A 12,434-nucleotide genomic window follows, 5' to 3' on the forward strand; every position below is an offset into this window, starting at 1 on the left:
TAACAGCCAAATAAGCACTGGCATTTAAAATGCTTTGAAAAACCCACAGAATTACTAGAGTAATTTGATAGAGTTTATCAATTCTATCAATTCTCAATAGTACTAGAGATTTGATAGAGTTTATCAATTCTAAGTAGATCATTGCTACATAATCAAGGCCACTGCTGTTCCTTCTGTTGGTTATTTAGAGAGGCAAGAGTGAACCCAAGGCAGGTACTGTGCTAGAAAAGCAGATTGTTACCCAGGTTAACAACTGGAGAAGAAAAGAGTGCAAGAAAATTACTAGTACACTAGTTAACTCCATCTGCACTCCTAAAGGATACTGAAAGGCCTTGTGCCCAGGTTTTATCACACAAATAAGTCATGGTAATAATTAATTGGAAAGATTTTTGCTGCTCCACCATGAGGATGTGCTGGTGCTGCAGAGGAGGTGATGTTCTTCTGTCCAGGCACACTTTGGGTGAGTGCAGGTGAGCTGGAGAGGAGCAGAGGCTGACAGGATCCCAGGGATGGGGGTGCCTCAGCCACTGATGGGACCAGTGTGGGATTGCTGTCAGGCTGGGTGGCTTTCCCAGCTCAGCAGCCTTGTGCTCTCAGCATCTACACTAAGTGAACAGAAAAACTTGTAAACACTTTGTGATCCATCTACTGCAAGTTTAAAACCTCGGAGGGATAAGTTTTTTATAAAATCATCTGGAATGAAAATGAAGCAGACGAGACAATCACTTCAGAGAGGGGAAAATACATCAAAAATCCAAACTGTTCTGCTTTCCTTTGTGTGTCTCCTTCTGAACTTTTGCAGCCCCTTCAGTGTGCAGGATGGTTTAGCAAATCCCACTTTATTTGTTACACATGCCTCCCTGGATAGGGTCCTGAGGAGAAGCTCCTCCATGGAAAATGGAGACTTGGAACAGGAAAGCTGTGTTTAAACCCCATGCTTGGTCCTAACGAATATACTTGGAATAAAAAGCAACCAAAACCATCTGTGGCCAGAAGAAGCAAATCCAGATGTCGTGGGGATTTAGCCCTCTCCTTCATTAATCATGTCTGCAGGATCATTCAGCTGCTGCAGCCTACGCCTGCTGGACTTTTGAGGCGTTGTTAATAATACAGGAACAGCAGCTCACTTGGGAAGAAAGTTTCAGTCACATCTTTGATAATCAAATGGAAGTAGAATTTTTTACTCCTCTAAGCAGAGTCACCATGATTTCCTTAGTTAAGATGGGAAAATGACAAGTTTAATTCTGGATTTGGCATCTTGCCTCACTAAACTCTGTTCAGAGGCAGTGAGACAACCCAGCCTTCCCTTCTTACCAGGCTGCCTCCTACAAAAACCTCCCTGTAAACTTATTTCTACCACTCAGGAAGGTTTTGGCCTTCTCAGGCAGGTGTGGCTGCCCACTTGAAGCAGTAAAGAACCCTCTGGATGTCCACCAGATGGTTTTTAATTCTGGATTTTCTGCTGAGGTCAGCAGATTGGGCAGAGTTTGCTGCTCTGCAGCCGTGGGAGCAGTGGGCAGTGGGCAGGGCACTGAGCTGTGCTTTATTCCCTGTTTCCTGAGCACCACCTCTGTTTTCACGTGAGGGAACAAACCCATGGGTCTTGTTTGACAATGAGGGAACTCCAACAATGGATCTGTGAGGGCCTGTGCATTAGTTGTTTTGACATGAATGTCCCAACTAATTAAATTACAGCCTCTAATGGCAGCTGAGCAGGAATGATCACCTCATTTGTCATTTAACAGATTTCATAACTAGTGACTAAGCAGAGAAGGAAATGGTGTTTGAATTTACCAAATACTTTTTGAGTATTTAAAAAACAAGGAAAGTTCAACACCATGTATTTTATTTTAATTTACATATACACAAAACCATGCTATTTCTTGGCGAGTGGGGCAGGCAAATGGAGTGTGCCCCACCTGGAGGTGATTCTTAACTCTAGGATTCCTTACTTTATAGGAAATAAAATCCAGAACCATATCTTCCAGTTTCTGAGTTTTGCATCCCTGTTCAGGGTTTTTATTCCTGTCCCAGATGCTCTCAGTCCTGTGGCATGTCCTCACACTCCATTTCACTCCCTTACCTATTCCCAGGGGTGCTGGGTTTGCTGCACCTCTTTCCTTTCCTGTTCTTCTAGATCCAGCATTGCCCCCCAGCCTTCCAGAGCAAGACTCCAAAGAGCCACAGGGCTGACATCAAAAGAACAAACAAGCTTGAAACAGCGCTCCCATCAGGTTCCTGACATGGCAATGACAGGGCCAGCAGCACTGCCCCAGGAAAACTGGGGAGGGGAGGAGACAAGTCCGGGGGAACTTCTCACCACAGGGCTGAAAGAGAAATTACTTCACATTAAGGTAAGGCAGAGTCTCTTCTTCTTGTGCGGTTACTGATTTGAGAGGACTTTTTCACTCCAGGTGTGCAGTGCTTTCCCTTCTCCACAGCTGCTGCCTGGAGCTGGACTTGGGACAATCTGTTTATTTGTAATAAATCAATTTTAGACTCTGTTTTAAAAAGCAGTCTTGACATGCCAGTTGGTAACATGCCCTAAGCACTAACAGATCGTGTGTTTGGTTGTGAGGAGTATCACTGGCTCAGGATGGATTTGCAAGGGTTTGGTTGTACTCCATGAGAACTGGGAACCTGAGAGCCACTGAAGGGCCCTTGTGGACAGAAACCAAAAGAGCAGAGCTCTCTGGAGTGAGCACCATGAGCACTGAGCTGCTCCCCTCAGCTTTGAGAGGGAATTCTAGGGGAGCAGCATTCTTTTGTTGGGCTGACCTGGTGTCTTAAAGGCCCAGCTGCTCAAATCCTCTCGCTCCAGAGCCTCAGGGTCAGAAGAGAGAGAGAAGCCTCTTGTTGTCATTACTGGGAAGTTCTCATCAGCCCACCACACTCTTAGACAACAAAGAAAAAAGAGTTTTTTAACCTCAAGTTTTCTACCTTTTCACTCAAAAGTATTTAGTGTTTGAGGAAGAAGATGTGTGTTGTTTGGATATTGAGGGTGGAAATGCTCAGTTTGTAGCAATACTGGTATCTAGCTGAGCCCTGCTATGGGCTAGGGCTATGTTTGTCTGTATATATTTATTGAATGCAAGTAGAGAACTACAGAACTCTGCCATGTCACCATGAATGCATTATCAGAACATTCTATTGCAAGAGTTTCAAAAACCTCTCAGTTTCAAAAACCTCTCACGTTCAATTCTGTGGGCAAAATTGACATACCTAAACAATTTGCAACCAAGCAGGTTGATAGTGTCATAAAATAAAGAGTGTCATTTATAATTTGTTTTTTTATGAGCACTGTTTTTCAATGAGTATTCCAATGAATGTTGTTCACATGTTGAATGTGAGCAACATAATAAAACATAATTGGGAAGAAATTAGGAAGTGAGAAAGGGAACCACCAAAGCCCCCTCCTGCTTTGATCTGTGCGCTCAACAGCTTGATTATATTTTAATCTACATAACCTTTGAAAGATAGAACTACAGATAGAATTATATAATTTTACCACCATTTGCTACTGAAAAATTCCTTTGCCTTGCCTTCCCTCCTTCAAGAGTGGTTCAGACTGTCACCCATACTTTTCAGCTACAAAAGTAAGGGGTTTTATCTGATTTCTTCATTTGAATAATGGCCATAAACATAATTTTTACCTCTTTCCTGGAACATTCAGTTTGTATATGAAGCAGTACATCATATACTGTCTCCAGACCGTGCTGTTTCATTTTATCTTGGTGTAAGAAAGATACATTCTCTAGCAAGAACAGCAATTCACTGGCACAACCTCCTCAGGGTCTCTGTTGCTGAAGTTCTCAAGGTGCAATGGCATGGGGTGTTGGATAATCTCCTTAGACTCCCTTCCCAGGAGAGGTTTGAGAAACTTTTGGTCCCTTCCAAACCTGGGCTGCTCCATGATTCTGGGATTAGGAACTTGTCAAAATCCACTCTTCTGTGTGTGGGTTTTCAGTGCTCCACACTGGTTGGTTTCTCAGAATTAGGGCAGTAGCTAAAGCACAACCAACTCTTAACTTTTTTTTAAGGCTATTTTATCAAAATGTTATTTTTGCTTTTCCAGACAGAATAGCTGTGGTTCTCTTAGAGTATCTTCTGTAGCTAGATTTTAAGACCTCCTTCTAACCATTTGAAAATAATTCATAAGAATAACATTTTTGTTTTACTTACAGGGAAAGGATTCAGAATATACTTCAGCCAACAGTCTGTTCTGAGAAAAGGGCTGGTTTTATTTTGTCACACATCTCTCACACTGTCTACAACCTGATTTTGACTTCCAGACAATAATGATTAAGAGTTTCCTCTAGCAATAGATGATTATTAGTTATTCATTACAGTTTCATTACCTTTGCAGCTGGCTGTGTCAACAGCACATTGTTATCCTGCCTACAAAGCCAGCAGCCTTAAAATGGCTCCTTTCCCTCAGAGAAATCCTAGAAGGTACTTTTGGGTAATGAATCATCTCTCCCAATGGATTTCACACACCTTTCACTTTAGTGCTTCTGTTTGGTAACAAACCACGTCTCTGAGGCAACCAGGAGGGCTGTGGGGGAGCACACACAGGGTGAACCTGCTCTCCCTCTGGAGCAAAGGGCACAGCCAATGCTCTTGTGCAGCTTGGCAAATAAGCTGGTTCCTTGGCTTGGCCCCTTTACATCACACAAGGAGGAGCAGCCAGCAAGGTGGCCAGGATGTTATCAGTGCCTCTGAGGACACCTCTGCAGGCTGTGAGCCCTGTGTTGTGTTAGGGACCGTGTGTTTGACTGACAGCCCCTGGAAGCTCATTCCATGGTGAGCCTGTGGCGCTGGGAATGGATCTTGTCATGTCTGGGGCACATCAGGGTTCCATTACAGGGGGACATCAAATAGATGAGATTGTGGAGACAGCCTCCTTCTCCCTCCCTCTCTCCTTTCCTTCTTTCCCTTCCTCCCTCTCTCCCTTCCTTCCTTGCCTTTATCCTCTCCCTCCCTCCCACCCTCCCAAAGCAGAATTTGGCAGTGACAGTGCACTGCACTTTTTGGGTACCAGAGCTCCCAGTACTCCCACTGGCTACCTCATGGGTCCAGAGCATGAGGAAGACTGTGGTGATGTAAGAAACCACCTCCCTCCATGTCACTGTGCCACAAGTGAAATCACAGAGGCAGCAGAGGTAGATCTTCATCCCTTTGTTTGGAAAGAAGGATTTCTCCTGATCCTCTTCACTCAGGAATTCACTTTCATTTTGCCCTTTAGGATATAGTACAGCCTTTAGGATATAGTACAAAATGGGTGTTTAGAGAAGGAATTTTGGGGTGTATAAAGATAAACACAACCCTTAAGATCAAGATTTCAAAGTAGAAAAAGTGGGAAAATACTTGTTTTGACTGTATTACTTTATCATGGATAGCTGCAGTGCAGGTGTGTCACATCAGCTTAAAATTTAACATGGCAAATTTCTTATCTTGAGGATGGTTTTTGTTTTAAGCAGTACATAAATAGGATCATTTATCTTTGTTCCTGATTTGGCTCATGTTTCTCATGGTGTCTTTTTAAGATGATAAAGACACAAACTTTGCCATTAAAACAGCATTTTAACAGCATTTCCCTATCTTAAAAAGGAAATCACAGTCTTTAATTAGCAAGCATTTATGAAATGCCTGGGGATCTTGGGGATCAGGTAGTAACAATGCATAGAATGTTATAACTAGAAAAACTCCTCAGCTCTCATTTTGTTTTTACCCTAGCTGCAATTAGCCAGGGAGGTTTCCCACTCAGTGCACGTTCTGTCATCTCTCGTGGGGTATGAAGCTTCTGGGATTTGGCATAATTTCATCTGCTAAATGATGGGACAGAACTGCAGTCCACTTCATGGCTCATGAATTCTCCAAGGTTTATCTGTCCAGACTCCTGGAGCTGACTTGCCCATTTCACATGATGAAAAGCTCCTCAGCTACAGTTGATAAAAGATACACTGCACTGAGCAGAGCCTGAATTCTCCTCTGAGTTAATGCCTTCAAAAGCACACCAGCAACCAGTATTTCCTCACTGATGTCTCCTCACACAGCTCACAGAGATGCAGTGAGAAAACCACAGCAGCCACCTTGCTGAGAGCTCTCAAATATATTTAAAACAGAGCCTGGTTCACAATTGACCTCTGGAAGTGCTGTTGATTTAATGTTTTAGCTCAGCTGAGGTCTCTGTAGGCTTGTGAGACACTGGCTCAGTGATGCTCTGGATGAGCTTGCTCTCCTCAAGGTAGGGAAGCAATTGCTCCATCACACTTAGATACAACCAGAGAACATGAATTTTGGAAGGAAAGAGATCGTTTAGCACAATACTGAACTCGATGTCACATATCATCTGCAGTATTTCAAATCTGATCAAGTTCAGTGTTAATTTAAAAACCTCATTAAAACCCCCAAAATGGTTGGTTTATTCAACCCCAAGATGGTTGGTTTATTCAAGCCCAGAATGTTTCACCATTCTGTGATCAGCTGAGTGGCATAGGATAAACCTCCCCACCCCACAGCCCACGTCAGCAAAGCTGAAATATGTGAAAGCAATTTCACAGTGAGTGGCAGATGTGTACAAGCTGAATGAGAAGTATTTAATGGTAAAGTGAGTAACTCCCAGTCACTATGAACCTCCAGCCTGTCAGCAAAATCCACATTCATTGCAACTCATCAGCTCCATACAAAACATATGAGGCCCAATAAGGGATGGCACCCTGCCCATGGCCAGTCAGCTGGATTAACGTTATAAAAACAGCAAAAGAGAAGGAAGTACTTTAGAAAGTCACATCTGGGTATGATGTGAAATTATTATTCAGGGGCAGGAGAATTCAGATATCTGTTCCATACTGTCTTACATTGCTGTGCTGAGGATCTGCAGACTGCTGTGCTTGCCTGTTTTAGGAAGTTGTTTCAATGCCTGGACAATATTTACTGAAGTGATGTGTATTTTAGTGCCTGCTTATGTAGGTTTACTGTTCATCCTGGAATCAAACATACAGTAGCAATTTGCAATATTCCTGGGAAGAGTGGGACAATACGGCCCTGAAGACTGAGCCATAAATCACAGAATCACAGATGGATGGAATGGGATGGGTTGGAAGGGACCTTAAAATCATCTCATTCCACCCCCTGTCATGGGCAGGGACACCTTCCACTATCCCAGGTTGCTCCAAGCCCCATCCAACCTGGCCTTCCAGGGATCCAGGGGCAGCCACAGCTTCTCTGGGCACCCTGTGCCAGGGCCTTTATCACAGAACCATCAAGGTTGGAACAGACCTCCAAAATCACGGGGTTCAAACATCACCTCAGCACTGCCACTGTCACCCCAAAAGCACCGCACACATCACCCTGAGCCAGACCCCGCTGCCCCCGGGCCACCTTCAGGAGAGGCGTTTTGGTCCTGTTTAACCGTGCTTTTACTGCGGCACGGTCTTTAACGTGACCTCTGGAGAAACTCCGGACAGAAACTCCAGCCGTGTCTCCGTGGGGATGTGGATTTTGCGGTGACGAGTGGCAGCGGCGCAGAGCGGCGTGGGGGCACAAGGAGCGTGCCTGGAGCCCGGAGCGGCCGCAGGGCGGGGGCCCCGTGGGTTACCGCGGGTCCCTGTTGGTCCCTGTCGGGTCCGTGCCGTGCCGGGCGGGGCGGGGCAGGGCCGGGCCGGGCCGGGGGCGGTGCCTGCGGAGGAAGCGGCGGGAGCGGTCCGGGCTCGGTCCGGGCTCGGCGGGACCGCGGTGCTGCTGCAGCTCCGCACGCAGCCATGGGCGCCTCTGCCTCCGCGCCGCTGGACGACAGCAAGTGCGCCTACATCCGAGGTACGGGCTGGGGCAGCAGGCCGGCTATCCCCGGGCTGGGGAACCGCCGGGAGCGCCTCGGGTATCCCCGGGTTGGGGAACCGCCGGGAGCGCCTCGGGTATCCCCGGGTTGGGGAACCGCCGGGAGCGCTCCGGGAGCGCCGGGCTCGGGGAAAGCCGCCGGGAGCGCCTCGGGTATCCCCGGGTTGGGGAACCGCCGGGAGAGCTCCGGGAGCTCCGGGCTCGGGGAAAGCCGCCGGGAGCGCTCCGGGTATCCCCGGGCTTGGGGAAAGCCGCCGGGAGCGCCTCGGGGGTATCCCCGGGGATTGGGAAAGCCGCCGGGAGCTCCCCGGGTATCCCCGGGCTCGGGAAAGCCTCCGGGAGCTCCCCGGGTATCCCCGGGCTCGGGAAAGCCTCCGGGAGCTCCCCGGGTATCCCCGGCCACCGGAAAGCCGCCGGGAGCGCTCGGGGTATCCCCGGGCACGGGAAAGCCTCCGGGAGCGCTCGGGATATCCCGGGGCTCAGGGAACCGCCGTGACAGCCCCGGGAGCCCCGCGCATACCGGGCAGTGCTCGGCAGCCGGCGGGACAGCGCGGGTTGAGCTGATTCTCAGCGTCCCATGGAGTTTGGAGCAGTTTCTCAAGGGCGATGCTTTAGGAGTTTCCACTGCGGGAGTTAGTTGTAAGTAGAGGATGAAGTAAGTGTGGAGCGCTGCGGCTGAGCCTGCCCGTGTGACAGAGCCCGGCTCTCCAGACCCGGCAGATTCCGGGCTTTGCCAGGGTGAACACAACCAGCACCATATGGGCTGATGCTCTGCCAAGCCCCTTGGAGGCACTGGCAACGCTGCTGGTGGGTGCCGAAGTAAAAAAGGTGGGTACCTTGCACAGTCTGACTGTGGAAGGGCAGTTCTTTACCCATTAAAATGTTAGGAGAGAGAGCAAACAAAAACAATAGGGTTTAAGTTATGTATATTGCTGTTAAACTATGAAGGAAAAGTGTAATTCTGGGGTTTGGGGTGTTTTTTTGTTACTTGAGTAGTTTGGTATGAAGCACAACTGGCTCTTACCTGTGCTGCTTATCGCTCAGCCAGCAGGTAGAGTATTTGCAAAGCAAATTTTTAAGGCTGAAGATTTACAAGTGGGATAAAAGTTTCCATGAGAAAAGGAAGCCCATTTCTAGCACTTGATGTGTGATGCATGCAGAGCCTATGAGAGCCCTCTCTTGGAGATCAAACTGTGCTGAGGATTTGGGCTGGAGGGGGACTCCTGGGTGATACCCACAGCCCAGCTTGTCCTTGGGTTTCTTTGCTTTGGGATGTTTGTGTGGTACAGAGGGAGTGCAAACATTGAGCTGCTGCTCTGTTAGGACTTCTTTGAAATCACAGTGGGGCTCTCAAGAGATTCCCATATTGGGAAGGATATTCAGTTAGTAAATGGCTTTTACCCAAAAAGCAGTCAGCAGAGCTACTGGCCTTGCACAGCAAGATTTTTCAACAGAGTCCTATCAGTACTGTCAGTTTTTCCTGTCCCATTGAGGGTGGTTTCAAGTTCCATCAGAGCCATGAGGGTGCAGTCCCTGTGGATTTCTATTTTTCTTTACATTCATCCCCACACTGCAGCCAAAATTGTATTTTCACAGTTCAGCATTTAATTTGCCTGCTGCTTGCAGGGAGGGTGCCTTGGTCATGCTGAGAGCTCTGCAGCACTCCAGACACAGTTCTTGTTTGCCCATCACATCTTTGCACAGGCAAGAGCCAGAGGGAAGTCACTGTGGAAGAAGGAATTAAATCTGTGCTCATCCCCTGGCTCACATCTGCTCTTGGTGCTGTAAGGATCCCCCACTCAAAGCTCCCGGCTGGAAAAATAATTAATGAGGCACTTTATACAGAGGCTGCCTGTGAATCAGCACTTCCAAGGAGGAAAAAGAATTGTGAAGAGCATCTTAAATGGGAACAGAGTGAGATTGAGCCAGCTCACCAAAGCTACTGCTGATGTTAGGCTGGAGTCTGTGAGAGTCAGGCCTTGCTGTCTGTCCTACACACCTGGGTGTGATTTATTGGCAGAGGAGCTCTGTGGTGAAGAAGAGCCATGTGCAAGCACTGAGTCTGTAGCTTCAATAAGCAGTATGTTTTTCAGCTGGCTTTGTGAAGCTTGGGTGGGTTTCTCTGGTGGGATGGCAGTTTTTGGAGTTCTTTTCCTCCACAGGTGATGCAGGGGTGACCCAGTAAAAAGGAAAGGGAAAACTTGCTTTTTGTCAGCAGAATTGTCAGTCCAGAGGTGCTGGAATGGGACAGCACTGGTGAGGGAGGGAGATGGGGAGACAGCAAGCCAGCAACACTCTCCAAACTTTGTGCATTTTGGGATGCTCCCTCATACTGGCCCAAATACCAGTAGCCTCAAGACAGGAAATCCTGACTATTACTTCAAGTGAGAGCTTGGTCTAGATCATAGTTGTTTTCATGATGGTGTAATTTAATTTGTTGTTGCCGTAATGATAATTTAATTTGCCTGGAATGAAATGGATTGTAAAACCTTGTAGTTTACTCAGACAACATTTAAGCTAAAGCACAATGTAATGAATGGAAATGAGGGGCTGAGCATTAAAGGCAGTGGATGTCCTGTGCAGGGCAGGAGTTGGACTTGATGATTCTTGTGGGTCTGTTCCTCAATTCCAAGTTACAGCTTCTGCATCAACACAGGCACAGTTCTACAGGTTTTTTGACTTCTGACAGTCGGCTCATGTTGATGTGGGATGAGAGGAGAACCAAATGAGGACAGGAGTTACGTGAGATGTAAAATTCTGTTGGAAATATGCAAACCCAGTCAGCCAGGTGCCTCTGTAACCCCTCAGGAGCCTGCCCTCAGCACAGGCACCCCCAGGTAGAGCCTGGGAGCTGCTTTGCTCCCTGTGCTTTCCCGTGGTGAATGGGGTGAGCCTTGTCAGACCAGCTGGAGAAATGAATCCCAGAGAAAACCAGGAAGGCGTCCCACGCAGAGTCTCAGTTACTGAATGCAAAGCCTGGGATTTCCACCTAAAACTGCTTCCAGCTTCCATCCTCTTGGGGAAAACGGGGTAGGACTGAACCAGCCAACACTCACAGCTGTGTGTGGTTGTACATGGGGCAATACTTAGGCAACACCATGACCTGAAAGGCAGCAAATGTAATTATTGACCTGGTAATGTGCATCCCCTGCCTCAAACAATGCCTAAGAAGAGAACAGACAATGCCAATGTGTGATTTTCCAGGCGGTCTCCACAGGGAATTTGAGGCTGTGTTTGAAACTGCAAGGGCAGGGATCTTCCTTGTGAAGTTTGAATCAACTGCCTAAACACTTAGTTGGGGATGAAAATGCTTTGCAAAGCAATTTTTACACTCAGAAAATCTCTGTATATGTTTATATCTTGTGAAGTTACATTTTGCAAGCCATTGCAACATCTTTTGTCTTTGTTGAGTAGAAATTAACGAAAATCGGTCACTGCTGGGGGATGAACTCCTGAATAAAATGTCAGGAATTGATATTTCTTACTCCTACCTGAAGGAAATGAATGAAATACTGGGAAAATGAGTCAGCAGGGACTCCTGTGAGCAGTGGGGACAGTTTGTGTCCTCTGGGAGAAGGTGTGTGGAGGATACTTAGGGGGAAGTGGGAGAAAGCCAGACCACATGCACTGCAGCATTACTAGTCTGGAAACCTTAGCAGTTTCAGAGGTGTTTTTCTGTGCTCTGCAGCACAGGTCTGTTTTTCTAACCAGACCTATGGAAAAATACATTTTTCCACCTATTTAAATCCATAAGATATTTTAAATACACACACATTGTAAGCAGTAAAATGATTTAAAGCCCTCCAAAATGAAAATTTTATTGTAATTCCTCTAGGTTTTGGACCGGGGCCTTGAAAAAGATGACTTGTGGCAGAGATAATCCTGCTTTGTGGGATTTTGGTGGGACTACATGGGGATTATTCAGGATGTGAGTAAAACAGAGTTTAAAACATGGCAGTAATAATTAGGGGACTGGGAATTGGTCATGTGAAAAGAGTTTATTAAAAAAATTTGTGCTCTCAGTTTACTGAGGCATGGGCTAACCTTATGATGGGAGTTGTGTTTTGGGTGAATTGTCTAATGATGCTTGAGGAGTGCTACACCCAAGAGGGAGCGGTCCAGGGCGGTGCTGGGGACTTCTGGGCTCGGGGTGCAATCATGAGATTCAGGAACCAGCTCAAAGTGCCTGCTAAAGCAGCCCAGAGCTGTGTCCTGAGAGATACCACTGAGAGAGTGAGCCAGAGTTATCATCACTGCTGAGGGAAAGTGTTGCTTAGTGTCCCTGCTAGCAGACAGGAGCCAGTCAAGGATGAGGATCTTACAGCTGGCACAGATGGAAATGCCCTTAAAGTCCTGGTGATTTTCCATTTCTGCCATCTCAGCAGCAGAAGTGGTAGGTGACCAAGCTCTGCTCTGCCATGAGTCGTGTTAAATTAGTCAGGACTAATTTTTTTAATTTGCAGAAGTGGAAGGATTTCAAGCACCTAACCCCAGTAATTTCAACAGGTGCATCTCCAAAACAGTTCAGCATATGAAAAATTGCACTTCTCTGAAGGTTATTTTTTTCATAAAGATACTTGGTATGCTTGACCATA

General features: G+C 46.9%; 1 protein-coding gene across 1 annotated transcript in view; it reads left to right on the top strand.

Moving 5' to 3' along the window:
* Positions 1-7,677: 7,677 nt before the first annotated feature.
* NIBAN1 (niban apoptosis regulator 1) overlaps positions 7,678-12,434 on the top strand; it is a 55,485-nt gene continuing 50,728 nt past the window's right edge. Inside the window, exon 1 of the mRNA XM_054638405.2 lies at positions 7,678-7,818. Coding sequence (XP_054494380.2) covers positions 7,764-7,818 — 55 coding nt within the window. The 5' untranslated portion in view covers positions 7,678-7,763. The remainder of the gene's footprint in view (positions 7,819-12,434) is intronic.

Source organism: Agelaius phoeniceus, chromosome 8 (genome assembly GCF_051311805.1).
Source record: "Agelaius phoeniceus isolate bAgePho1 chromosome 8, bAgePho1.hap1, whole genome shotgun sequence".
In the NCBI taxonomy this organism is placed as follows: Eukaryota; Metazoa; Chordata; class Aves; order Passeriformes; family Icteridae; genus Agelaius; species Agelaius phoeniceus.